We start from the raw sequence: 26,586 nt of genomic DNA, 5'->3' as shown, positions 1-26,586 counted from the left end.
GGCAACTGGACAGACACAAAGTTCTGAGCACAGGCAGGCTCAGATCCCTGTGGCTGGAGAGGCTGCAGGTTGCAGAAGAGAAAAGCAAAACTGGAGACTGAGGCCAATGGCAGAAGCCAGGGCCAAGGTTTGATGGATGTGAAGTACAACTAAGCAGAAAAGAGACTGGCAGGCAGAAGGCAAAAACCAACAGGAGGAAGTTGCAGGTGGCATCTGGCTGGGCAGAAAAGCATCCTAGTGGCTTCACTTAGTGATAGACAGCCCAAGCTGAGGCCACATGCACACCATACATTTAAAGCACACAGGATTCCCCCAAAGAATCCTGGGAACTGCCCACCGTTGTTGTAGCTCTGTGAGCAACAAACTCTACTTCCCATGATTCTTTGGGGGAAGTCATGTGCTTTAAATGGCATGAATCCAGCTTGAGAGTGTGGTAGGCTTTGTAGCTATACAGCAGGGGTGGCTAACACTCTCCGAGTGTTGTGGAACATCAGCTCCCATTATCCCTACACAGCTAGTGTTAAGACAAAAGCCCTTAGTCTTTGTGCATCACTATGTGGGCAAATGCTTCTGTGCCACATGCTCACAGATCCGCTGATCAGCCAAATCAGTTGGGACCAAATTGTGCATACCTACAGTATGCAGCAGGGAACCTCAGAGTCAAGGGCCAAATAGTACAGGCCCTCAGTACAGTCGTACCTTGGATTCTGAACGCTTTGGTATTTGAATGTTTTGGCTTCCGAACGCCACAAACACAGAAGTGAGTGTTCTGGTTTGCGAATGTTCTTTGAAACCCGAATGTCCAGTGCAGCTTCTGCTGCTTCCGAATGTTTTGGAAGTCAAATGGACTTCTGGAACGGATTCTGTTTGACTTCCAAGGTATCACTGTATTGTACCCAAGCTGCACCCCTCCCCAGCCTCCCTTACACACTCCTAGCTGGAATGTGTCCTTGAACCTGATGGTGCTTCTTGATTTCCCAGATGGGGGATAGAGGGTGGTGCATAGAAAACAGTCCTGTGAACAAACGTATAATTTACATCCATTGCTCCACCCACTGCTGCCTCTAGCCCTGACCACCACTGGCATGTGGCCCCTGGAAGTCTTCCCAAAAGGAAATGCGGCCCTTAGGTTCAGATTCCCCACCCCTGCCTTGTGTGCTGCTGCCCTTGTTCTGCCTCACTGGCTGACATTGGTGGAGGGTTGGGGAAGGAAACGGAGCATGATGACATCACTTTTGGTATTTTTAGCTGTCAGCAGGGGAGAGAGCCAAAGGGGAGGCGATCCTGGGCTGCTGATCTCAATGGCAGCGACGGATGCTCAACGTCTAATTCCAGCCTAATTCACTCATTTTATTAGAGGTGTCATCATGACCGAGGTCCCCTCCCCACCTCCCCTCCATTCATTAATAAAATGAACATTTAGAAAGAGAGCCTGCAGCTTCAGCTGAACCAGCAAAAACACACAGATGAAAACCATCAGAGGAGAGGGAGGGAAGGCATTTGCCCAGGCCTTATACATTAATTCCATGAAATTGCTCCTTGGCTTTAGGTGGACAGGCATTGAGTTGTTCGCAATGCTTAAGCAGGGAACATGGATGAGGCTCTCTGCCAGCCCATCCTATGCTAATTGGGGTTTCAATAACCAGAAATCTGGCTTCCAATTCAATGCCTTAGACGGCATCTTGTACAGTAAATGTGCATGGCTTGAAGAACAAAGCATTGTTGCTATTTATTTCAATTAGCTAAAGGTAGCTAATTGAAATAAATGGCATTAAAAGTCTTGCTTGCCTAGATGGACACCAGAAAGGACCGTCTAGTATGGTCCTTGCTCTACAAACCCTTCATTATGGGAGACAGAGAGATGTCCCTGAGCTTATTTAAACAGCTACCTGATGCTGTTGGTTCAGATCAGGGACGGGGAACCTGTCTGGCCAGGTGGGCTGGATCGTCGTCTGTCCCCACCCCTTCTGTTTCTCATATGCAGACTATGAGTGCAGTTGCTTATTCTAGTCAAAATAGCAGCATCCATTCACGATCATGCAGTATAAGGAAGCTTGGGAGAGGATCCCAAGGTTTGCAGGAATAATAGTAATAGTAGTATAATGACGACAACAACAACTCCTATCTTTTGCTGATCCATGGCCATCTTGGGGCTAATGGGTGTTATAGCAGTTGTACTATCTTCCTCAAAAGCCTAGGGCAAATCAAATTAACTATTTCTAAAATCATTTAAACTCCTTTGGGAGGACTTCCAAAAGATGCTCAGCCTAAGGAACTTGTCAAATCTCTGAAGTTCCATGGGTGATGGGCAGGCGGGGGCTGAGAGCAACTCCTGTTGCCCTCCTTCTGCCAGATCCCTATTTTAAAGAATCCAAACCCAAGCATCAGTGTACCTGTGGTCCTGTGCAGTGTACTTCAGCAGCTCTGCCAGCTGCAGTGGGTATTTGCAGATCTTCTGCACAGGTGTCAGAAGGAAACCATCAATGGCAATGTCAATCATCTGCTGCAAGAGGCGGCAAGCTTCAAAGAAGTGCTGGTATCTGCCATCTTTCATTAGTTTGGATAGCTCCATGCACGCATCCAAGTGATTGTTGCAGTACTCTGAGTAGATCCAGAAGCCATCTTGCTGCAAGGGGTGGGAGCAGGAAAGGGGGGGGGAGGAGGAAACAAAGAAGTGTGAGAAACATCACAAACCATCAGCTACTCACCTACAGATGGACCAATCAGTTTATTTTCAGTCTATCTCAGTTTTGCATGCATTCATTTGCAAGTCCATTCTGTCTTGCTGTTGCATCAATCCACAAAAACATTGCATTTTTATTTTTAAAAAATACATTTCTATTTGCAGGGAGCTATTATTAATTTATTGGACATATTATCCATATAGATATTCATATCTGCAATTTCATAAAAACACCAGTGTGATTTATAACAATTGTATCTATACCATGGGTAGGCAAACTAAGGCCCAGGGGCCGGATCTGGCCCAATCACCTTCTAAATCCAGCCTGCGGATGGTCCAGGAATCAGTGTGTTTTTACATGAGTAGAACGTGTGCTTTTATTTAAAATGCATCTCTGGGTTATTTGTGGGGCGTAGGGATTTGTTCATTTTTTCCCCTTCTAAATATAGTCCGCCCCCCCATATGGTCTGAGGGACAGTGGACCGGCCCCCTGCTGAAAAAGTTTGCTGACCCCTGATCTATACATTGTAAGAGGTATTTTACATATTAGTCATTTAATGCAAGATATGTGACTTTTGAAAACATGCAGGGTAAAAATGGCACAGCATGAAGCCAAAACAATACAGAGGGGGGTGGGCAGGGATGTGTGAAAAATGCCCTGGGGAAAAGGTGTTTTAACACTTTCAAGCCTAGCACTGCTCCTCTGGTCTGCTTTGGGGGTCCTCTGAATCTGATTTGATGCAAAGGAGAGGAATGGGAAACCTGTGGTCCTCCAGATGTTACTAGACTACAACTCTCATAATCTCTTACCATCGGCCACCCTGGTAGGAGCTGATGGAACATTCAGAGCAGCTTACATGATATCCTTATCTGGGCACAAGTGCTGAAATTCCTGAGTATGCCATTCCTGAAATTCCATCATCTTTACTACACGAGCTCTAAATTTTGGCTTATTTGTATTTGTATTCTATTTTCCTTCAACAAGGTCAAGGTGGGGTGCATGTTTCTTCCCCTGTCTTTTTTATCCTCACAAAATTCACGTAAGGTAGGTTAGCCTAAGGGACAGTGACAAGCCCAAGGCCATTAAGTGGGCTTTGTAGCTGAGTGGGGATTTGAACTTTGGTCTCCAATATTCAATGCCAGGGCTAATTTTTGTAAAACCTTCTTGACCTAGGAGAACGTATACTATACTTCACAGATTTCTCCCTCGTCTGTCAGTTTTGGCTTCTTCTAGTTGTTTTTACAACCTAAATGTGAGTTCTCCATATTTCTGCACCAGTTTGTGATTTCCTTTTCAAAAGCCCTCTTGAAAATTCATCAGCAGTTCTCAAATTTTTGCAAGTAATTTTCCCTGATGCATTTTCGAATGATATTGCATCCTAAGAAATGCATCCTTATGCACAGTTAGCCCTAATCTTTGTGCAAACTTAGCCTTGGCATTTTTGTACACACTTTTTGGCTGGAGAATTGAATTACAATATTCAATGAATTTTGGAAGGATAGTCATGTTGCTGTTTGCAAGTGAATTAGGTATGCAGTAAAATGCTAAACCAAACCAAATTTCTCCTCCATCCCCCCCCCCCGGCTTCCTTTTTTACGTGGTTCTGCCAACAAGGTTTCCTTACCCTCTTCTATTGGAAACCGACAGCTGAAGTTAAACTTTCTGACCTTTGTGGCAAGAGCTCTGCTTGGAGCAAAGCCATCACATCCACAGATGGATTTTGACAGTTTCCAGTTCTGCTTATTTCCGCTGCATGTTTTATAGCACGGACCTCTGGGATCTATTTTGTTTTGCGTGTGTGCTTTTTTACTAGAATTCTGATGTCTATCAACTGGAGCCAAGTGCAAATGGTAGTTCAGGTGGATGAGCACACCGTAAAAATTAAGGAACAGGGTACCTCTGAGCACATGCTCCAAACATGTGATCAGTATCAGAACCAAGTTCACAAACCCTTTCATACAAAAACTCACTCCTGGTTTTCCCTTGATTATCTTTTCCAGCCACCTAATATGATGACAGCTGAGAGAGAAAAATGTTTTGGGCTGTTGCTTTTGTTAGAAAACTGGCAATCAGAGACCTACTAGTATATCATAATCTACCTTCTGCTCACCCCTGTTCAGAAGCCTGCTTGCCATTAAGAGCCTGAGCTTGAAAAGCAGAGAAAAGTGCTGCTATTACAACCTTATCCCTTTTTAAACAACAACAACAACAATGAAACTACAGGAATGGGAAATCTATGGCACTCAGAGAGAAGCTGCTGTGAATGGTTTTAATTGTGCCCTGTTGTAATTTCATTAGCATTTACAGTGTGGTTCTCTAATAGTATCTGAAGTGTTGCCGGTGTGAAATATAGCCCAGCCAAGCCATAACTGAAAGTAATATATTTATGCATAAAAGGATCCAGCATCCTAGATAGCTGCATCCGCTTACATAAGTGCCAAGATAGTGCTTTATTTCCCCCTCAAGGAAAAGCTCAAAAAGCAAGGCTGCATGATTTTCTTGACATTTCCTGACGTATTTACAACACTGGCCATTTCGTCAGCTCCCATAACAGTGGAGCTTATGTAACAAGGGAGGACGGGCTTGGTGGGATCTCTGAGAGTGAACGCTGTCAGTTTAAGCATCCTACTCATTGTATATGTTTATGTACCAACTGGGAAAAGTCAGTGTGGTACAGTGAGTGTTGAACTAAGATCATCAAACCAAAACAAAAGGGGGGGGGGGAGAAAGATTTTAATGTCTTCTCAGCTGTGAGGTTCCCTGGGTCACTTTGGGACATTCATTATCTCTCAGGATCACCTATCTCACAGGGTTGCTGTGAGGATGAAATATGGGAACAGGAAAACAACCAAGAGTATTGTGGAACTTTAGACAAATGTACAGCAGCATCTGCTTTTGTGGACTACAATTTAGTTCATCAAATGCTTGGAGCATTATCCTGAATTACAGATATATATTATATGCACATGGCTGGGAGAAAGGGAGACTTATGAACAGTGGGGCCAGAGGGGAATTAAGTGAAGAAAGTCCAGAAAGTAATACCTGCATTATTAACAGTGGTCATTCACAAAATTTAGTGATATGACACACACTTACTGGCATTGATAAGCTAACCAACGCATGTAGCGTGATTTAAGAAATGAAATGAAAACCTTTGTCCCAACTCAAGCCACATATGGAATAATTTAATTACTTGATTAATTATAACTCAGCCATTTCAAATTACACTCCCCTTTGTTCAAAAATGGTCATTGCAAGTTGTTGTTGTTATTAATTAAATTTATATGCCACCCTTCATCTGAGAATCGCAGGGCAGTTTACAATTTTAAAACATAAAAATTCATAACATAGTAACAAACCAAAACAATACCCCTCCCCACATTTTTAAAGGCCATAGATTGTTTAATTAGTGGAGCCTAAAATATGTAATGAAGGCACGGGGCGAGCCTCCCTGGGGAGAGCATTCCGCAAATAGGGAGTCACTGCAGAAAAGGCCTATTCTAGCGTTGCTGTCCTCCAGACCTCTTGGGGAAGGGGCAAACATAGCAGGGTCTCCGTTTATGATTGAAGGGTCTGGATTGATTCATATGGGAAAAGGTTGTCCTTCAATTACAGAAGGTTCTGCAATACTGAAAAGTTCCTCTACTGGTTTTTGAACTCTGTTATTTCTGATGTCAGATTTACATCCATTTAATTTGTTGCAGAGATTCACCTAATGGGGATGCAAATTGTTCCTTCTCTGCTCATCAAATGATTAGCCTGATGCGTGGGAAGGGGAAGATTTGTATCTCCATACTAGGCTGGGTGAAGAGATTTAAACCTCTCCAACCAGCCAGCACCGTATTTACCTCCCTCATAAGTAATTTTTTCTTCCCACTCACAAAGCCACCTCCCCCCCCCCCCGATTTTGGCAGTAGCAAAAAGAAAAAGATGGGGCTAGCAGCTGGGGGGGGGGAATATGATGGAATCGCAGCTCCTCACCAGTAGTTATCAACTCATCATGTAGAGACTGGTCTGAGACATACACACTGTTTATTATTATTATTATTATTATTATTATTATTATTATTATTATTATTATTATTATTACAATTTATATACTGCCCTGTATGGTACATCCCAGTGTGGTGTACAACATTTTTCAGAGCACAATAATAAAAACATAATAAAAAGCAAAATAATGGACAGCATAATAATAAAATAATCATAGTAACAGCCTCCCACACCCCCAGAGCTTTAACATGCCATAGATTATTTAATGGCCAAAGACCTGGGTAAAAAAGAATGTTTTTGCCTAGCACCTAAAGACATGCAATAATGACGCCAGGCAAGCCTCTCTGGGGACAGCATTCCACCACCAAAAAGACTATTCTTGTGTTGCCACCTTATGTACCTCTCAGGGAATGGGGACATAGAAAAGGGCCTCAGATGACAACCACAGTGTCTGGGTTAGTTCATATGCAGAAAGGCAGTTCTTAAGATATTGAGGTCCTGAGCTGTGGAATGCTTTAGAGGTCAACACCAGCACTTTGAATTGGCCCTAGAAACTAAATGGCAGCCAGTGCAGTTGGGCCAGGATTGGCTTTATAGGCCAAAATCGTCTTGTTCTGATGAGCAATTTGGTTTTTGGTTTTTGCACCAGCTGAAGTTTCCAAACCATTTTCAGAGGCAGCCCCATGTATAATGCCATTGCAATAATCCAGGCTAGAGGTTTCCAGAGTGTAGGCCACAGGAGTTAGGCTATCCCTGTCCAGATAGGGGCATAGCTGGGCCACCAGCAGAAGCTAACAGAAGGCACTCTGTGTCACCAAGGCCACCTGGCCTCAAGCAACAGTAATGGATCCAGGAGCACCCCCAAGTTAAGGACCTGCTCCTTAAGAGGGAGGGTAGCCCCTTCAAGACCATCCATCTGGTCTACAAAATCCCCCTCTAACAGTGCCTCTGTCTTATCTGGATTGAGCTTCAGCTTATTGGCCGAAACCCCGATTGAAATGGATCTAGGAAATCAGTCTCCTTCATGAGCCCCTGGATCTCGTCAGCAACCACCAGCTCAAGAACCTTGCCCAGAAAAGGGAGGTTGGCAACTGGCTGGTAATTAATGAAGTTCCCAGAATCCAGGGATGGTTTCTGAAGAAGCAGTCTTATCATTACCTCCTTAAAACTCATTTTTCCATGCAATGAAAAACAGTAATTGTGATTGGGGGTGGGGGTGGATTTCTTCACCTGAAGCAGGCTCCCAGTTTTACGCAATTGCAATTTCTATGCAATTATTCCATTTGGAGAGTAATTAGTAAAATCTGGGTAATACGTCAGGGATAGAAGTGAGTGTGCGAGAGAACTCTTTTTAACCATTCTTAGTTTGTTAAGATGAGCCAGGTCGGGAATGGAAGGTGAATCATCAGCAGGTGATTAAATCCAAACCCAGGGTGAGCGGGCATTTCCCAGCCATAGTGGGCATTCAGTGATGCATTGGCAAGGAGCCCAAGGGAAAGGGGGTTTCCAGCATCCTGGGGGTAGTCAGAGGTTCCAGTGGGCGGAAATGCAGGATTATGGGACAAAAAGGAGAAGGTCTGACAGGAAGCTTATCAAACCAGCCCATTTCTTTAGGCAATTGTAAGATAACGGTCTTAGCCAGCCACCATGATTACCATAAGCCACAGAAGTTCTGTGATATTATCTCCTGTTTAATTGCTGCACAGTTTTTAGTGGGATTGTTTCATTGTGGATTTGAATGGTGGACTTTAATTGTTTGCGTAACTGGCTTTCATACATTGTAAGCCACTTAGAAATCTATTTTGGCACCAAGCAGTATATAAATGTAATAACAGGTTGTATCTAGTGTTAGTCATGCATAGAGTAAACTCCTCTGAAATTAAAAGACAGGGCTAACTTAGATCTAGACATTTCAGTGGGTTACTCTGAGTAGGATTTAGTTAAGCAGAAAACAATTAACAATAATAACTGATATAAACAAATGAAGAACGTCTGATAGAATATCACTACGGAACAGGCTGCACTTATATAGGATTGCTGCAACTTGAAAACCTTTCTGAGCTGCATCCAGAAGCACTTAAAATCAGAATAAAGCAGGGAGTGTGAAGGCTAGTTGTGTACTGACGATTTATATTTAGAAAACCAAGAATGGATCAACTTAGACACAGCTTGAGCCTGATCACATGATTTAAAAGAAAAGAGGCTGTTTGGAGTAAGGATGTGGGATGAGGGAGGGGGAGCCTAATTATCCTAAATTATGTTATCAGGCATAACAGTTCAAAATGAACATCGCCAGCTGCAGTTTGTGGAACAGGAGGAGGCTCGCTACATGGTGCCATACTGTTTATGGGGAGATATTTAGTGCATGCATGTCTTTGAGAGTCAAGAGGCACCTGTTCTCTCTCTCCGATATTTACCTGCTGATAGTTAAAGGGAAAGGCGTAAAAATTCAAAGAACAGCAATGCTAAAGCATGGACAGGCATTCACATAAAAATGTTATCAAGGCAACCTTATGCCAAAAAACCCTCCAAAGGCAAGTCAAAGACTAAATTGACCAGCAACAGGCACCAGATAACGATCCCCTCTCCTTTCACCCTTGTCTATGTTAAAATTGCTTTTGTAGTTGCTAATGTGCAAAGGCAGGGGTGGTGCTCTCTCCTAGGTCACGTTTCCTAGAATGCCTCACTCTGAGAAAGGACCCCCGTGTCCTGAGAGTTGAGAAAGCAGTAGCTTTCCTTTAAAAACCAATTTCAAATAAGCAAGGGGCAGGAGGGCAGAAGATAAGGAGAGCAACCCTCAGCCACCTTTTGTTTTATTTGGTCTGCTAATAAAAATTGTGGTGTTTTTTTTTAAAAAAAAAAAAGCTCAACAACTTTGGGGTCTTGCTCAACAACTTTCTAGGTGTCCTGGTTTTTACATTTTGAAATATGGCAACCCTAGTTTTATGTAAAGGAAGATGGCGAAGAGTGGTTGGGAGGGCCACAGAAGGCACCTGGCAGTGCCGCTACCTCACAACACACCCTTATGTAGCTTTCGCCTGCATTTTGCAGAGTCAGATATCAGGTAGAAGTGCAAAAAGTTCAACTCCTCACCCCTCCTGCTCCTATCCTGACTACCTGTGCTACGTGTGGCTCCCATATAGCAAGCTCTGGCTGCTGCTGTTTCCAGTACAGTTTTACGAGCATCAAATTAAGCAAACTATTTGCGGCATCTTCTTATTGCTGACATCCCACACAATCCTTCAAAGCACACATGTTGCTATTGATCTGAATTCCATCATTGGTTTCGAAGCCCCAAAGGGTGGGCATAGGTGTGTTTGTTGTGGCGGGAAACATATGACTTATGAATCATTTTATTAATTTGAATGTTTTAGTCATTGCTAGTTCACCTTCTGTGTTAATTATCTGTAGAACATTTATTTAAAAATAGTTGCACCCCACATTTCTATTGTAAAAGAAGAGAGGCAGTTACAGCCATGGTCAATAAACACAACCTTAGAAGAAAGGGTCAGCTCAAAGCAATTCATCATTTGAGCAAAACAAAAACTTGCTGGAAAGAAACATTTTTAAGCAGATGGCACAAGGCCAACAGAGATGGGTCATGCAAGCCTCCCTAAACAGGGACTTCAAGAATTTGGGTATGTCCACAGGCAATGGTCTCTCCCATGGATTATTATGATTAAATTTCTTAGTGGCTTTTTTTCTTTTTCTTTTTAACAAAGGTAGTTCAAAGTTGCTTACAATAATAAATAGCACATACATTAAAACCATCATAAAACAACATGGAAAAATCTAAAACCCATTCATATTTTCAAAAGGAAGAACTAAAAGATCCTACTCTCTGAAGGAGGTCACAGATAATTAAAAGCCAAGGACCTGTCAGAAAAGAAATGTTTCTGCCTGGTGCCTAAAGATAAGTAGTGATGACCCCAGGTGAGCCTTCCTGGGGAGAGCATTCCACAAGTGGGAGTCACCTGGGAAAAGAGCCATTGTACTGTTGCTACTCCCCAAAAACCTACCTGGAGGGGGCACCTAGAGAACAGCCTCATATTACGTTTGCAGGGTCCGTGTCAGTTCATATGTGAAGAGGTATTATCTATCAATACTTCGAGTTGGGGCTTTATGTTCAAGAACAGAGATTCCTGTCCTCTGATATAAGAGAACACTTTTAGGGGGTGTGGTCTTATGCAGAATCCCACAGGGGCCTTAAACAAGTGTAAATAAATAAGGTGAGTTACTTCCCCCCTTTCAAGCTATTTCCTCTCAAAAGCACTTACATGCTCCAGAAAACACGGCCCAATTTCACTGAGGTGGGGGTCCTCATTGTTGTACTGCTTCTCCAAGTCCCTGACAAAGCCCATCTGAAACCGATAGATGTCTTCGATATTGCCAAATATTATCTTCAACTGTTCATCACTGAACATGTCTCTTCTTTTCCGACATTGCTTCAGGTAACCCTGTGAGAAACAGAGAAAAGAGGGTAATGATGCTACAAATATTACAAACAAATTTCCAGTGTTCAATTACACTTTTTCCTGAAGCAATGAAACTATTATTTTCTGCATTCTCTTGCTTTTCAAGGATCTGGAAACCAAGCCTTATGAGGAATGGTTGAGGGAGCTGGCTAGGCTTAGTTAGATTGGAAAAGAGAAGACTGAGAGATGACATGATAACTATCTTCCAATCTCTGAAGAGATGTCACATGGAAGAATGGAGCAAGCTTGTTTTTTGCTGTTTTGCTGAACAAATTCAAATGACAAGGAAGGAGATTCCGACTAAACATCAGTAAGAGCTGTTTGACAATGTAACAGACTCCCTCGGAAGGTAGTGGACTTTCCTTCCTTTTAAGCAGAGGCTGGATGGCCATCTGTCATAGATGCTTTAGTTGTGATTCCTGCATTGCAGGGAGTTGGAACAAATGACCCTTGAGGTCCCTTCCAACTCTACATTTCTATGATTCTATGTGTACTGTTGTGAGCCCCTCAGGAGTGACACCTCTCACATTTTTGGGCTTGCTTCTGGCACATTTACAGAAAAGCTTGACCACCAAGCTGCAGAGGGAACATGTTTCTCGCTGAAATGCTCCATAGGATATGCCATGGTGGCTTGGTGAAGTTCCCAAAGGCTGAGCATGACTAATGCGCAGCAGGTTATCACCTGAAAGGGCTACTCCATGGATTTCCCAGTAAATTTATGCCTGTTATGCAAGATGAATGTCATACAGTCACTGCTCATATCCTCAGATTCAAAGGACAGATGATCAAAGGCTGGAGAAGTCTGTGCTTGGTGATGGGCTATAAATAGCCTCCAGACCATCTCCTTTTAAAGTACGTTTCCATGTAGTCCCTGTGGTATTGCACAAAGTTGGGGAGTATTTGCAGGAGGTTAAGTGCTAAGTTTTCAGAGTCGTGGGTTGGGAGATAGATGCATTCCATCATTGTTCATCTATCTTCCCTCCTTTTCAAGGAACGAGGAGTGGATGGAATTTATCTAGTGGGTAGCCTGGAACTGTACTGAATTTGAGGTCTCTCAGATAACCCAAAAATTCTTTTTAGAAAGTGAACACAAGTTCATTTATCATGCTTTTCCAATGCAGAAACTATGCCTATATTTACAGGGCTCTAGCAAAAAATGCTATTGCCAGCTATTGCTATTGCCAGCTAGGGAGGTCCTGCTTCCCTCTGATATTCTCCCTCTCCCAGCACTGGCCCATTAATGAGCAGCAAGGAGACAATTGTCTCTGGAAGTAAACTAGTGTTCCAGTGCCTGCTGTTTGCCTCATTATTAACTGGGATGGGTTGTCAACCAGCCAGCAAGCAACTCATCCACCAAGCAAGGTAAAGCTGCCTTATACCCAGGCAGACAACTGGTCCATCTAGCTCAATATTGTCTACACTGACTGGCAGTGGCTCTACAGGGTTTCAGGTACGGGTCTTTCCGAGCACCCTACAAGGAGATGCTGGAGATTAAACATTGGACCTTCTGAATGCAAAGCTGTTGCTCTACCACTGAGCTATGGTTCTCATAGTGGGGCTCTGTTGTTGATGGTGGTAGTGTGCATGTTGGAGTGTCCACTGCAACATAGGCTCAATCTGTGCTCAAGTGAGCACTACCATACTGCTGGTTGTCCTGCTGATGATATCAGCAGACAGCCATGATAGTGGCATCTTCCGCTGAAGAACTATTACTTGTGCCCCATGTTACAGAGGCCTGATTAGCCTCCACTATAAATCAGGCATTTAATGTTGCTGATCCCATGTTGTGGAACACTCTTAAAATATCCCTTTGGTCATGCCTCATGATGTGGCCTGCGAAGAGTCCTAAGTGGTACGAGGTCCCTCATCCTTGCCAAAAGGCAAGAAACCCATTTCCTTGCCTTCTTTGTGAAAGCTCGTGCCAGCGCCCTTGGATTCCATTTAAGCACAGAACAGAGCCGACCAATTTAGATGGAGCCTATAGAGTGATTAAGCGCTCTCTCTCTCTCTCTCTCTCTCTCTGGTAGTCATGATGTCACTCTGGTTTCGAGCACTTAATCTGGGCAAAGTGAAGTCCGCCCCCCCACCCCCCGAAAGTGGCATATAGGCCATCACGTTGCAAATGGGAATGTTTGCTGCAGTCGTCTCTAGTTTAAAAAGACGTCTGGAAGATTTGTCGCAACTCTCACCTTCTGGCAGGTTTTCTCATTCGATTCCATTTGGGATAATAAAGAGCAGAGTACAAGGCCTAGCAATATAGTTTGCCTTGACACAGTGATTTTAATTGCAGGCTGGAGTAAATGGGAGCAATTCCAACAGAGCCATCGGCCTGCTACAAATTCGACCCAGGAGATCCAGTTTAAGAGTATCAGGCACGGTCAGATTCAAAAGCTGCTAGCTTTTGCTGGCAGGAAAATAGGAGAAGATTGGGGGATGGGAGGACAGGAGAACACACACTGAAGATGCTATTTCTTCTGCGGTGCAGAAAGATTCCTCTGATTAAAAGGGGGTGTAAACAAAATTAAATGTACCTGCTTCTACACTAAAATCACAAAGCTCCCCAGGATGCAATAAGACTGCTACTCAGGAAACTGCCTTACACTGATTGAGCCTGGGTCCTTCTGCATGCAAATCAGGGGACACAAGTGTGGAGAAAATGTCTTTTTATTTGCTTAGGTGTTCTTGATCTTTTTTTAGACGCATGGTTTATTTAACCTGCATGTTAATGACTTTGTTTTTATGCTGCTCTGCTATTTCATTGATGGTTTTGTTGCTCTTTTACATGTTTGTAAGCCACATTGAGAGCCTCTTCAATTGAAGAGTGGGATAGGGACCTAACAAGCTGCCTTATACTGAGTCATACCATTGGTCCATCTCGCTCAGTATTGTCTACACTGTCTGACAGCAGCAGCTATCCAGGGTTTTGGGTGGGGTTCTCTCCCAAAGGCTGGGGATTCAACCTGGGACCTTCTGCATGCAAGTCATGTGTTCTTGCCTTTCTCATAAAAAAGAGTGAGAATCCAGCTTACATGGTTCAGAATAAAGGGATGATTTGAATAGGAATGTAGGAAGGTGCCTTTGACTGTTGGGGTCCCTTCCAACTCTACAACTGTATGATTCTAAGTCAGACCAGTTGTCCATCTACCTCAATATTGTCCACACTGACTGGCAGCAGCTCCCCAGAATTGAAGATGGGGATGTCTTTCCCAGCCCTCGAGATACCAGGGATTGAATCTGGGGCCATATGCATGCAAAATAGATGCTCTAATACTATGCTAAAACCCTCATTTGGAGGCTCCCGTTCCTATGGAGTGAAATTTGCCTCTCAACTGAAACAGAACCCTCTCTGAGGTAAAGGAAGGGAGCCCACCTAAGAGTTAAAGGCATCAGAAGCTGGACAACAGCATAGATTCTGCAGAGGCTGTAAGCAAGAGTTGTTAAATTTTAAACTTTCTGAGGCATGCAGCTCAAAGCTGAGTGCTTTGATTTCAAATCTTTTCCCCATTTTTTTGTTAAAGCAGAGAGCATTGAAGCTATGTACAAAGGAGGAAGAATGAATGTGAGGGGATACTATACGGCTTGGCAAAAAACAGGCAATAATTGACTGCTTTCCCTCAGAAGCACGCAGTGTTGTTTAAGCAAAAGGAGTTGATGCTGTGGAGTTTGCCACTACAATTTGTATCCAATGCTGCCGTTCAGCTCACAAAGCAGACTTCTTGCACATTGGAATTTCCGCCTGAAACCCTCTCAAATTCTCCTCCTAGGGATGGGAGAGACACTCTGGAGCAGATTTTGGGGGTGCATGGGGAGAGGAGAGGGAGGGGAGCTCCTGTTTCATGAGCAGAACACTGCTCATGCAGAATTGGATAATGGTTTCAACCCCCTTTGCAGTGAACCTCGCCTTTGAACCTTACACTATCAACCAGGAACAGCAAGTCTCTCCCCAATGCAGAACGGATTGTTGGATTCTGAGAATCTGAGTCCCCGACACCAGTGGGAAATGATGCTCCAGGGGGCAGTGAGCATTCACCACCTCTGTCGCTCCCTCTAACCTGAGGTAGGGTTTGGGTTTGTTTTCCCCCCTAGAGGGTGGGGCAGGGAAAGGTAGTGGAAGAAAAGTTTAACTGGAACTGAATCAGGCACAGCCAGCTTGCTATGGGCTGGTGTTACTGACAGCCAGGAAGACTTCTCCAATGGCAATGAAATGATTGTGAAAGTCATTTGTTGGCCTTCCCCATTACGATTCCACCAGCACAGCCACTACCTTGTGCCAAACAGGGATAAGTAAGAATACATGCATACACACCTCACAAATGTCCTTCAGGTGTTTGATATAGTGGCGCTCCGTGCTCATGATTTCATTAATGACATTGGCTCTCATCTGGTCTCGGTTCTGGAGGGTCCTCCCGAGACAAAGGCAGTCAGCAGCATTTGGGTCCAGGTGCCCATTCTGTACTTCACTCGTCCCTTCCTCAACACCATCTTCCTGGTTGACCCATAGCTGTAGAGAAAGGAAACGCAACACTATGAAGTTTAGATTTGGAGATAAGCTTCTCCAAAGCTCATCTCTACTTCACCGATCTTTCAATTTCTCCCTAATGTCTGATGTAAACCTCTGAAACGTCTCTGTACTTCCCACCTCCAACAATTTTTTAAAAAAGATTTTTAAGAACAGGTCATGAAATTATAGGAATTTGAAGCTATGACTAAATTGAAACCTTTAGAGAGCAAAAGCAAAGGCATGATAGTTTTTCACTAAAATAAAATACATTTAATGAGTTGGTTGGCTTCCATCTGTCTCGGGAGACAATGGAGGAGTGCACCTTTGGAGGGTGAAGTCAAACTGTTTGAAGATTAAAGCGCCTGCTGTGGCAGTAGAGACTGATGTGGAAGAAACATGTTTTGTTGCAGCTGGGGTGGTAAAAGAAAACAGTTGTTGCCAGAAGCAAATTATTGGTTCATAATGTTTAAAGCATAAGGAAAAGCAATGTGTGACTTTACTATGTATTTATTTGCAATATGTCTCCAACCTGACATATGTGCAAATCTCCTTGCACATACCCATATTATATGCTTTGTTGAAGCTTTAGAAATGAATAATTGATTGTGCTTTGCAAAGGTTATCATCAGATATTTATAAGTTGACAATTTATTATTTTATTTCCCTGCCCACCCCAGAAAAAAGAAGGAAAGAAGGCCACTTTGCAGAACCTTCTCCAAATGGTCTCCGCAGGGGGGCAATGCCCTGGAACAATGCTAGGCAGAGGATGCAATGCATTGTGGGAATGCAAAATGGGGACTAGGCTGCCCACCGAAGTTGTTGCTGTTGCCACCTGAAATGGCAACAACGAAACTTTAAAAGAAAACAACAACAGAGTTTGTGCTACTGCCACTGCTAATAAGGACCCCTATAATGATCATCATCATCATATTTACTACCCATGTACCACCAACAGGTCCCAGGCCAGGTCACAACAATTTTTTTTAAAAAATAATATAGTCACAGCTGGAAACTGTAGGGAGAATTTCTCCTCCCCTTAAGAAATTTGGTGACATGATTTCTGCAGTTTGCACACAAATAGGGTGAAGAGTTTTGAGAGGCCATTTCCACAGAGCTCTCATCTAAGCCTTTTGAGGAGGAGTCTGAGTCCATGGTCAGCTCTTGGCCTCCTATATATCTTCAAAAGGTACTACTTAGCCATCCTCTCTTCTCCAAGCTAAACAAGCTAGTGCTGGACTTCCGGGGTGGCGCCATCGGTAATGGCAGACTCCCTCTGATCCGGAGGGACTGGCTCCACGGAAATCGGGTCTGTTCTGCTACGGCGAAGCAGGGACCCTTTAAAAAATCACAGGCGGGTGAAGCCTGTGACCATGGGACTCAGCAGGAACCTTTCGCGCCCCCCCCAATTTGTAAAGGAACCCAATTACGGGTTCCGGAGCGAAGCGGGGCAAGCAGCGCGGTGCTGAGAGTCAACTGCTTCTTCCGTGGAGCGAAGACGCACAGCCGTTGCCGGAGAGCGCTACCTTTTTCCTGTGACAATCTGGCTACAAAAACAACTACCTGTGAGTAGGTTAAAGTTGGACAATTGGACTCTAAACAATGACCCGTGAGTAGAACGGAAAATTGGACTAAGAAATTCCTTTAATTTGGCACTGAAGCGGGAAGGTCTAAACGGGAAGTCAGCCTTCCGCTTTTTGTAGAAAGATTAAAGCAAAGACATGGCAAGCTAGAGTTTAGTAAATTGTTGTAAAGGATCAACTTTCATCATCTGAACCCCCTTTGGAAGCAGGAGAAGAGGGGGGATTTCTTTTCTGGACTGTTTAAACCTGCAGAAGAGTGTGTAAAGAAAAGCAATTTTCCACCATCTTGAACCTGGGAGCGGGGTGTCAGGACAGACGTTTTCGGAGTTCATTGACTATAGATAAACGTTTTTGACAGATAGTTAAAAGAAGAGAAACATAGTGATTCCATTGTTCTCTTTCGCAGTTTAAAGGAATAAAATATTGACAAAATATCTGAAAAAGGAAACTTTGTTGTTAGATCTGCTTTAAAAAAAAAGAAGAAGAAGAGAGATGGATACAAATAGAAGTTCTTCCCCTAGAGGGAGCTTGTGAAACTGTTATTAAATCTGAACTGGGGAGCCTTGCAGCTGCAGCTGCAACAGATTAAGATCGTGGGATCAGACTTTGACCTTGTACAACAATGTATTCGGAGGCTCTGGTGCGTGCTTTCTGTAAGACAAGTGCTTTATTGGAACAGTTACATGAGAAGACAGATTTGATGACTGGTGCGATTAGAAATTTTGAACAGGTAGCGGGTATCTATATAGAACCCACTCAAGAATCAATTCAGGAGTGTGCTCTGACAGATCAGATGAGGGAGGAGGCTGTGGCTGGACCCCAGGAGGCAGAGATGGAGGGAACTGTGGTCCAGCAGGAACATGAGTTGTTGGATCTGACGAATGAACCTGGAAAAAGCCAGATTTGGAGAGATAGAGTCTTGTTTGGCTTGGAGATGGGGGGCTGGATAGACCCCCCTATGAAGGATGTTTTGACTTTTCAAGTCTGGCGTCGGGCTGGGAGGAGTTTGGAGTTGTGGGGGTCCTCAACTTTGGAGGGAGCTTGAAACATGCTTTTAAATACCACATGGAGTTCAGTGTGGACTATGGAAAAGGGGCTGATCTGTCGAGAAGGGACAAAAATATTGTTAAGCTGGAGTCTCCACGAGCGAAAGGACCAGAAGACAAAGTAAAGTACAGGTATAAATATGAAGAAGATCTGTGGAAGGGACATGGAAGAGACTTAAGGGCCTCGGACATAAGGTTACCAGGTTAATGAACTAGATGGATGGGATAGAAAGGACTGACAAAACCCGAGACCAGGAGGAAGAGACGTTGGATGAAGATTGGAAGAAAGTTTTTTTAAAAAAAATATTTAGGGATGTTTTCTAAAATTAACGAGTATTAGAAAAATGTTGGAACGAAATTATTTGGCTTTAGCAGAAATGTTTAAAAGAACTATGTAAGAATACGCTATGGTTATGAGAAATTGGTATAAATAAGATTTAAGTTTTAAGTTTTAGGGTTTTTTATGGTAAGATAAGGTTAAAATGGATTAAGGCAATTTAAAGACAGAATATTATGAAAAATGGAAAGGATTTGCTGTGACAATCAATAACTAGAATACAAAAAAGGGAGGTATGAGGAGGTCGATGAAATAAGGTAATGACAGTTAAGGATTTGGGAATATTGGATCTGTTTTTAAATCTTTGTGGTTCATTTTTGCTTTATGATTTTGATGTGCTATGTGTTTTGTTTTTGTTTTTTGATCGATTTGTATTGTTCTTTTATCGATTTGTATTGTTTAATTGCTATTTGTTTTTCTCTTGTTTCTTTTTTCCCTCCTTTTTCTGTTTTTTTTGTAATTTTAAAATTCTCAATAAACATCATTAAAAAAAAATTAACAAGCTAGTGCTGTGCCAATAAATATTCCTTCATTATTATTTTTTAAAAAACCCCCACTATTCATCAATTAATGAGAAAAGAAATTGCATCTCCAAATGATTAGAAGAGAGGAAAAATTCAGTGGACTCTTCATGAGTGAAGTTTAGGGTTTCTGATGTTGCCAAAGGGGTGTTTGTGAGTGTCCTGTTGTTGTTGTTGTTCTACAAATCATCTCATCAGTGCCTTGAACTCTGTAACTTTCCCTGGTGGCCAGCTTCAATTAAAGCCTAGGCAAGACATCGTGAGGTAACTCCTCTCAGGAGGATTTTTCAGATCAGGAAGCACAGCCAGCTAGGGAGGATGCAGACTACTGGAAAATGTTTACTGGAAGTAAACAACAACAACAACACCCTGGGCCACCTTGCAATGATAACACTCTCATAACACCAGAACTCATGCATATTCAATGAAGCTGAATGCTGGATAATTCAGGACAGATAAAAGAAAACACATAATACAGTTATGCAGTATTTCTCTGCCCATTTCCAACTGCTCAAATACAGCCTGCTAAGATAAGAATCACAAAACATCATGTAATGCGTAGCTTAAGCTGTAAGTCTCAAGTGATTTCAAACAGGAGAAAAGTGTAACTCATTTTCTCTGGACAGGAACCTAACTGGATTTCTAAACATGTTTTCTCAGTAGTAACTCCCACTTCATTTAACAGAGTTTATGAAACCAAACAGTTAGTTTTATGAAACTAGAAGCTTGATCTTTGATTTTGATTTTTTTTAGTATGGACATACGTCCCGACTGCATAGCTCCTTCTCTCTCCTTCCCTAAGACCACCTAAAAGGCACGGTCACATCAGACTGGACTATAACCATTAAAAATAAATTGGTCTTTTTTTATTTCAGATGGGACATAAGTGCAACTAAGGCTTCAATTTTAAAAACAAGCAGTAGGAGCAGTAGGATTATCTTCTGATTAAAGATGTTTAGGGTTGTACTGCAAATTTATCTGGATTGGAGCCTAATAGTGCAATCCTGTGGGTGTCTGGCCTTTAGTAAATAACATTAATTCAACAGGACTTTCTACTGAGCGTGCAGCTTCAGTTTATAAAGTTAAGAGCTTTATTCCTTTCGTTTTGTTGATCTCCTCCTCCCCACTTTTCCCCACCAAGATCCCTTAAAAATATGACTAGAAGGCTCAACCATCTCAGTCCGGTCTGAAAACATCCAACAATTTTAAAGTAGAAACAGTGAGAGGTCAAAATAAGTCCTAAGTACATGGCATGGTATTCTTTAAATTCCAGTGCTTCCTTCCCATTCATAATTGAAAATGATTGCAACAAACAGAAGAACTCTCTTCATTAGCCATCACAGTCCAGCAGCAAAAAGCATGCATATTAAGAAAAGCATGCAAGTTACCGGTATACTCTGCGCCAAAATATAATTTAGCAAGTACAAAGCTGCTGTTGCATTTACAACATGTACCTTTGAAATGGCTGTGTCCTTTTAATTTGCAAAAGGCTCCATCAATTCTTTTCCCCTACAATGTATGTTCACCACTCTTCTGTCTGATGATTGTACTTCGCTAAACAACATTCTTTTTATTACTGTGCCAGTGTTTTCTCTTCCTACAGAGAACTTTAAAGGTCAAGAAATGGGAGATCTCAGAGACGGCCTACCGATTTCCCTAACTTAGGATTTAAAGACACAGTGAGCATAAAATAGGTTATTTTCAAAATGAAGTGAAAAAATACATAATGGGCCTTTTAAGAATAGAAAACCAATTCCAGAAACTGGGCTAAGCAAGGAAAAGAACTACTGTGTACAAAAAACAAACTAACTATGAGATAGGGGACAAATTACAAATGTCTTTGTTGAGATCCCTTTTTGTCTGATCACTGAGTTCTTTCGTGCACCCAATTCAGGGTCATTCCACACATTCTACAGATATAAACCACAGTCCGCTGCAAATATCAGGGAGTTCTATCCAATGCAGCTCCCTGTTGAATGCGGGACATGCTGGTTCGCAAACAAAATTATCAGGGGACTGGAGCAACTCCTCTAAGAGACATGGTGACAATGTTAGTTTAAGGAAGAGGGGGAAATGGTAAGTAAGGGAAGATGTGACGGAAATGCTTAAAATTATGCATCACGTGGAGAAACTGGACAGAGAGACATTTTTCTCCCTCTGATAATACTAGAACCCTGAGTGATCTAATTCCCAGTTTAAGGTGGAGCAAGGATCCTTTCCAGGTGTTAACAGTGGTGACCCCAGACTTGTTATTCAACAATTCGACTGTCCGGTGTGTTTTATAATTGTTTTGAACTTGAAAATGTGTTAGTATATTCAACTTCTTCTGAAAATCAGGATATGAAAATGTAACTTGCTGAAATGTGATTTTTGTTGTTATTTCTTTAATCTGAGTTACAAAAGAGTGTGTGCGCGTGAAAAATCTCCCACAAAAAGACCTTACACCCTTCTCTCCAACCACACCTACCCAGCGTTATATAAGAGGCTCACCTTCTGACTCCTAACACTTTGTACCTTTTCCAGCAATAGTAAAACTGAGAGCCCATTTTAATGTCTTACATGAGGGAGCAGAAATGAAATGCAGAGAATACGGCTGTCAGCTCTTGTTTTTCATGTCCTGATGCACCCAAGGTGGAACAGGGGAGTCAGGCGGCAAAAAACAAAACACTTCCTCCACGATACTGAACCTACTAGCAGTGATGCTAGGGTCAAACAGAACCACTGTTGTAAAGGCAAAGCAAAGCTTTTACTTGGCAGGCTCTGAGTGAGTGGAGTAAAAACTAGAGGGTTGTTCTTAGAAAAGGGAAGAATCACACTGTTCCATGCCGTGGAAAGCTGTACCTTTGGGCTTGTTCTCAAAGCTTGCTGTGAGTTATAGCCTAGAGACATGTTTTCAGTGCCAGCTTATGGAGAGTGAAAATAAAGGAGGTTGGTGCACTTAAAACAACATGTCAAACTACTATTGGTGTGAACTGTTGCTTAGAACCCAAAACCATGGCATGAACTTCCAACATGCTGACAGGCAAATAATGATTTCTACTCCCATTCTCCAATCTTTTGACACTCAGCTTCATTACTACATTCTTGCCTCTGTGGTACATGGTTAGGGCTTAGCACACTGACTGTCTTAAAGGAGGTCCCAGGTTCAGTCTCCAGCTTCTCCAAATGGGGCTGGAAGAGTCCCTTGCTAGAAAAGCTGAAGAATCATAGAATCATAGAATCATAGAGTTGGAAGAGACCACAAGGGCCATCGAGTCCAACCCCCTGCCAAGCAGGAAACAAGAGCAACCGCCAGTCAATGCAGAAAATACTGAACTAGATGGATCTGGGTCTGACTCAGTATAAGGCAATATAAGGGTCTGACTCAGTACAAGGCAGCTTCTTCTGTTCTTCTATGGCTTGTAAATTCAGACATCTCACCTAACCACGATGAAGCACAAGCCCACAGCTTGCAAAGCCACTTCATGCCAAAGTCACGTTTTGGTCTGCCATTTTGATTCAAGATGGTGCCTAGCATCCAAACATTGATTAAGATTGTCGCCCCTATCCCAGGATCTCTCATGGCAACAATATCTCAAGAGGTGGCTGAACCTATGCCAAGAAATGGGCAAATTCCTTCCAAAGTCACATTTTGGTTTGCCGTCTTGAATCAAAATGGTGCTTGATGTTCAAAAGTCTATGAAAATTGCTGCCCCCACTGCAAAAACCCTCTGGCAAAGTTTGGCGATAATAACTCAAGAAGTGTCCAAATGCAGAGAGAACAAACAAATGGACAGGTGTGTATACAATAAGAAACTAATTGAAGCTGTGCTGATGTGAACAGCTAGGGGAGGAAGAGCTCTAAAACTTATCGGAAAAATAACACTTTCATTGTTCTCTAAGACAGTAATGTGAACATACCCCTAGCCCTTTGAGGGCAGTGCTGCCTCATGCAAGAAGGATTGCAACCCTCCATCTGAAGAGACGGGTTTCCCCCATTCACAGCATCAGTCATCTTATCTGGATTAAGTGCCAGAATGTCCCCCCTCACCCAGCCCAAAACTGCCTCAAGGTATTGAGTCAGACGTTTAACAGTCTCCCTGGGACACTTAGTTGGAAAAGCAGAGTAGGCAACACTTCAATCCAAACCACCAGATAACTTTCCCCAGTGGTTTCATGTACATGTTGAACAGCATGTGACACGGGGGGGGAGCACCTGAGGAAGGCTGTCCTTTGTCAATCTGGTACTCTTCAGATGTTTTGGACTACAACATACTGACTGAGGCTGAAAGGGCTTGTAGTCCAAAACATCTGGAAGGCAGTAGCTAGTGAAGGGTGCTGTAGGACAAGGCCAATCACAGCCAGTTTATCACTTCAGCATGTAAAGTAAGCAAGGCTGGCTGGCCAAAGACAGTTTGCTGCCTCCTAAGAGATCCCACAGATTTGTCATTTACACACACACACACACACACACACACACACACACACTATTATTGCAGGGGTGCCCTGATGGCAAAAGTGGTTTTTTGTGACCCTTTCTAAGGCCATCCCAATTCCCCCCATTTATATTTTTGATATTTAAAAGTGGAAGCTTCTGATTATCCTCCTCACTGCTGTGACAGAGGCAAGGCGGGGGGTGGGGAATAAGCCTTAGTCTTGATCATATAATGACATGGCACAGCTAATCATCACTTGCAGTGAGTATTTCCCTGAAGCATTCAATAAGGGGTATCACTTCCAGGGGGTCCCACTGTCAACTCTGGTCAAACAGGTATAGAAACAATGCAAAATCTCTTTAACCAGAAGCAAAAGCATTTAGACAAGGAACACTGGAAGCTGCCTTATACCCAGTCAGAGCATTGGTCTATATAGTTCAGTATTGTCTATGCAAACTGGCAGCAGATCTCCCAGGCTTCAGACTGGGTGCCTCCTAGCCCTATTTGAAGATACCGGGGATTGAACCTGGGGCTTCTGCATGCAAAACAGATGCTCTACCGCTGAGCTATGGTCCCTCCCCCACACCAGTTCCAGTCTCTGAACCCCCCCCCCCAAATCATCTCTCTCCAATTATTATGACTTACAAATATAAATAAATTTCAGATATTTGTTAGGAGCTTGGGGATTTAAAGGATTGCTGCAGAGGTTTCATCCAGTGGTATCTAAGAGGTAGACAGGTTTTTGAGCTTCAAAGGGTTACACCCTGTACAGTTTTAATTGGGCCTGTTGGCCTAGTCACAACACTGCCAAGCAAATCTTCTATGCTTCACTTGCCTGCCTACTCAACCCTGCTTGATGGTTTGCTTTAGACAACAGTGCACTTGAAGAGACAAATTGGGGGTGACATGCTCTTAGTTTGGTACCTTATTAGATGTAATCTTCACTTGGATGAGACACTGTTCCAGTTCCAACACTCTTTTCGGTGTTTTGCTGAAGCCCAGACCCCTCCATGGGATATGAGTGCACTCCCTGCGGAGACCCTACTCTAATCTCTCCCATTATGACCTAGGTTGTTTACTGTGAGAGATTGAGTGGAGGAGGTATCTTCCTTGCAAAAAGCCAGAGATCACATGAGTGGGATCCATGTCAGGGGAGACTTGGATCTGAGAAGTGCCAGACTCTGTTACCTCAGCCTTCCTCTGGCTGAGAGGAAAACTTAGAGTGGGGAGATGCATTGTCTGGGGAGTCATTGTTCCCTACACCAAGATCTTGCAGGTCAGAAGATATACATTTACTACATTCTGAAGGCTCAGAGTGCACCTCACTGCCCCATGCCACGGGAGACAACACTTGTAGAACTAGGCAATGCCCATTTAAGAAACAGAGATAGTTCCCCTGAGAGGAGCAGGGATAATAGCAGGTCCAGATCAGCCACCCTTCAAAAGGCGTCAATATGCTACTAAGAGAACCATTCTTCCTGGATGACTTCCAGCCAACACCTGGCACAGTGATCTGTCCAGGGTGCTGAATAAGACTGGACTGTTGTGATCCTCCTGCCCTATTGGACTTGACTGTGATCTTCTTGGTATAATCTTGCCCTTCCAGGTAAGTGCCTCTGCTCCAGTCTCTCCTGAGAGCCCTGAGCCAAGCTAGGATGAGACAGGGCATTACACAGGTGAATCAAATAGGTGAGAACAGTGTAGTCATGGAGGCAGCAGTGTCTTTCTGGCAGCTGACTCAGTAGGATAAGAGCAGGAGGTGAAAGACACACCCTCATCCAGAAAAAATGACCACCCCACTCTTGGGGGAAATTGCCAGCATGCAAATGAGGTTCCTATGCATCAGCTGAGAGATGGGGAGTAGGACAGGAAATGAGTGCAGCTTGAGTCCTCTGCAGGCGTTTAGAAAGAATGTGTAAGGGGTGAAATTGGAGGAGGATGGCATGCACACAGCTCCTCTTCCCAATCCCCACACTGAGCAGGAAGGTCTGAAGAGAGCATCTAAGCATGTACACATGTAGAAGGCTCCCTGCAACTGGGAACTCTGTTATCCAATCAAGCACACTTAGAAACCCTCCTCCAGCCTTCCTGCATGATCTGGGAGGATCCATTGTGGAGCAGGGCACAACCTGCACAGCTGCTCCCTCCCCAGTTTGGGACTCACATTTTCTTTCTGGCCTCCTAAAAAAAGGCTTCAGAGGGCAGCCAGGCTTGTAATAATAAGATACAGTATTGGAAAAATTTGGAGGGTGCTTATTTGACAAACTGGTCAAATAGCACTTGTAAGAAACTAATAAAATACAACTGGCACAAGGTCTGAAGCATAAAGACTGGTACACGTACATGACTAAACATGAAAACAGAGAACTCCTTTCATATTATAAAACATTTTGGTTAGCATAAACTAAACAAGGTCTTTTCTACACATTTTGGATGGATTGTTCAAACTTCATTTTCTGGTTCAGGGTGAGATATTAAAGGTTATGTTTGTTTGATGGTTCAATATGCTGCAAGAACTTATTAATGATAGATATAGATATTATTAACTAATTAATGATAGATGATAGATAGATAGATGATAGATAGATAGATAGATAGATGATAGATAGATAGATGATAGATGATAGATAGATTAGATAGATAGATAGATAGATAGATAGATAGATAGATAGATAGATAGATGATAGATAGATAGATGATAGATAGATAGATAGATAGATAGATATAACAAGAAAGCCCCATGGAAACACACTCATCCCACATAAGTACTCTCAATTCCTGGTATCTGCTACATGCAAGGTCATCAGCTGAGGGAGAGAAATGAGCCAGGTTTTGCTGCTGTCCACTCTAGAGGAATAAGGGGTTTAAAGAGCCCTTTGTCTATGTCTAAAAGGGAGATGTGAAAAATGAGGGCTTTGTAAAAAACTTTGTTGCTGTTCCCACAGCAAATTAAGGTTTCAAGGCACCCTTTACCTCCATCTCCCTTGTGTATCTCACCTACACAGGAGAAAAGGGAGTGACATAAAGAGGGTCC

The 26,586-nt window shown here is 43.0% G+C and overlaps 1 protein-coding gene across 10 annotated transcripts in view; it reads right to left on the bottom strand.

Annotated features, from left to right (window-relative positions):
- The window catches only part of ARHGEF9 (Cdc42 guanine nucleotide exchange factor 9), a 294,596-nt gene that overhangs the window by 36,752 nt on the left and 231,258 nt on the right, over window positions 1-26,586 (bottom strand). For all 10 annotated transcript variants that reach the window (XM_082208208.1, XM_082208206.1, XM_082208209.1 and 7 more), the window contains 3 exons: window positions 15,459-15,653; window positions 10,955-11,134; window positions 2,394-2,626 (listed from right to left, as the gene is read on the bottom strand). In XM_082208208.1, the coding sequence (XP_082064334.1) occupies window positions 2,394-2,626; window positions 10,955-11,134; window positions 15,459-15,653 (608 nt within the window). The remainder of the gene's footprint in view (window positions 1-2,393; window positions 2,627-10,954; window positions 11,135-15,458; window positions 15,654-26,586) is intronic.

The sequence above is a fragment of the Podarcis vaucheri genome (assembly GCF_965113315.1).
Source record: "Podarcis vaucheri genome assembly, chromosome: Z".
NCBI classification, from domain to species: domain Eukaryota; kingdom Metazoa; phylum Chordata; class Lepidosauria; order Squamata; family Lacertidae; genus Podarcis; species Podarcis vaucheri.
This window is presented reverse-complemented; position numbering and strand designations above follow the sequence as displayed.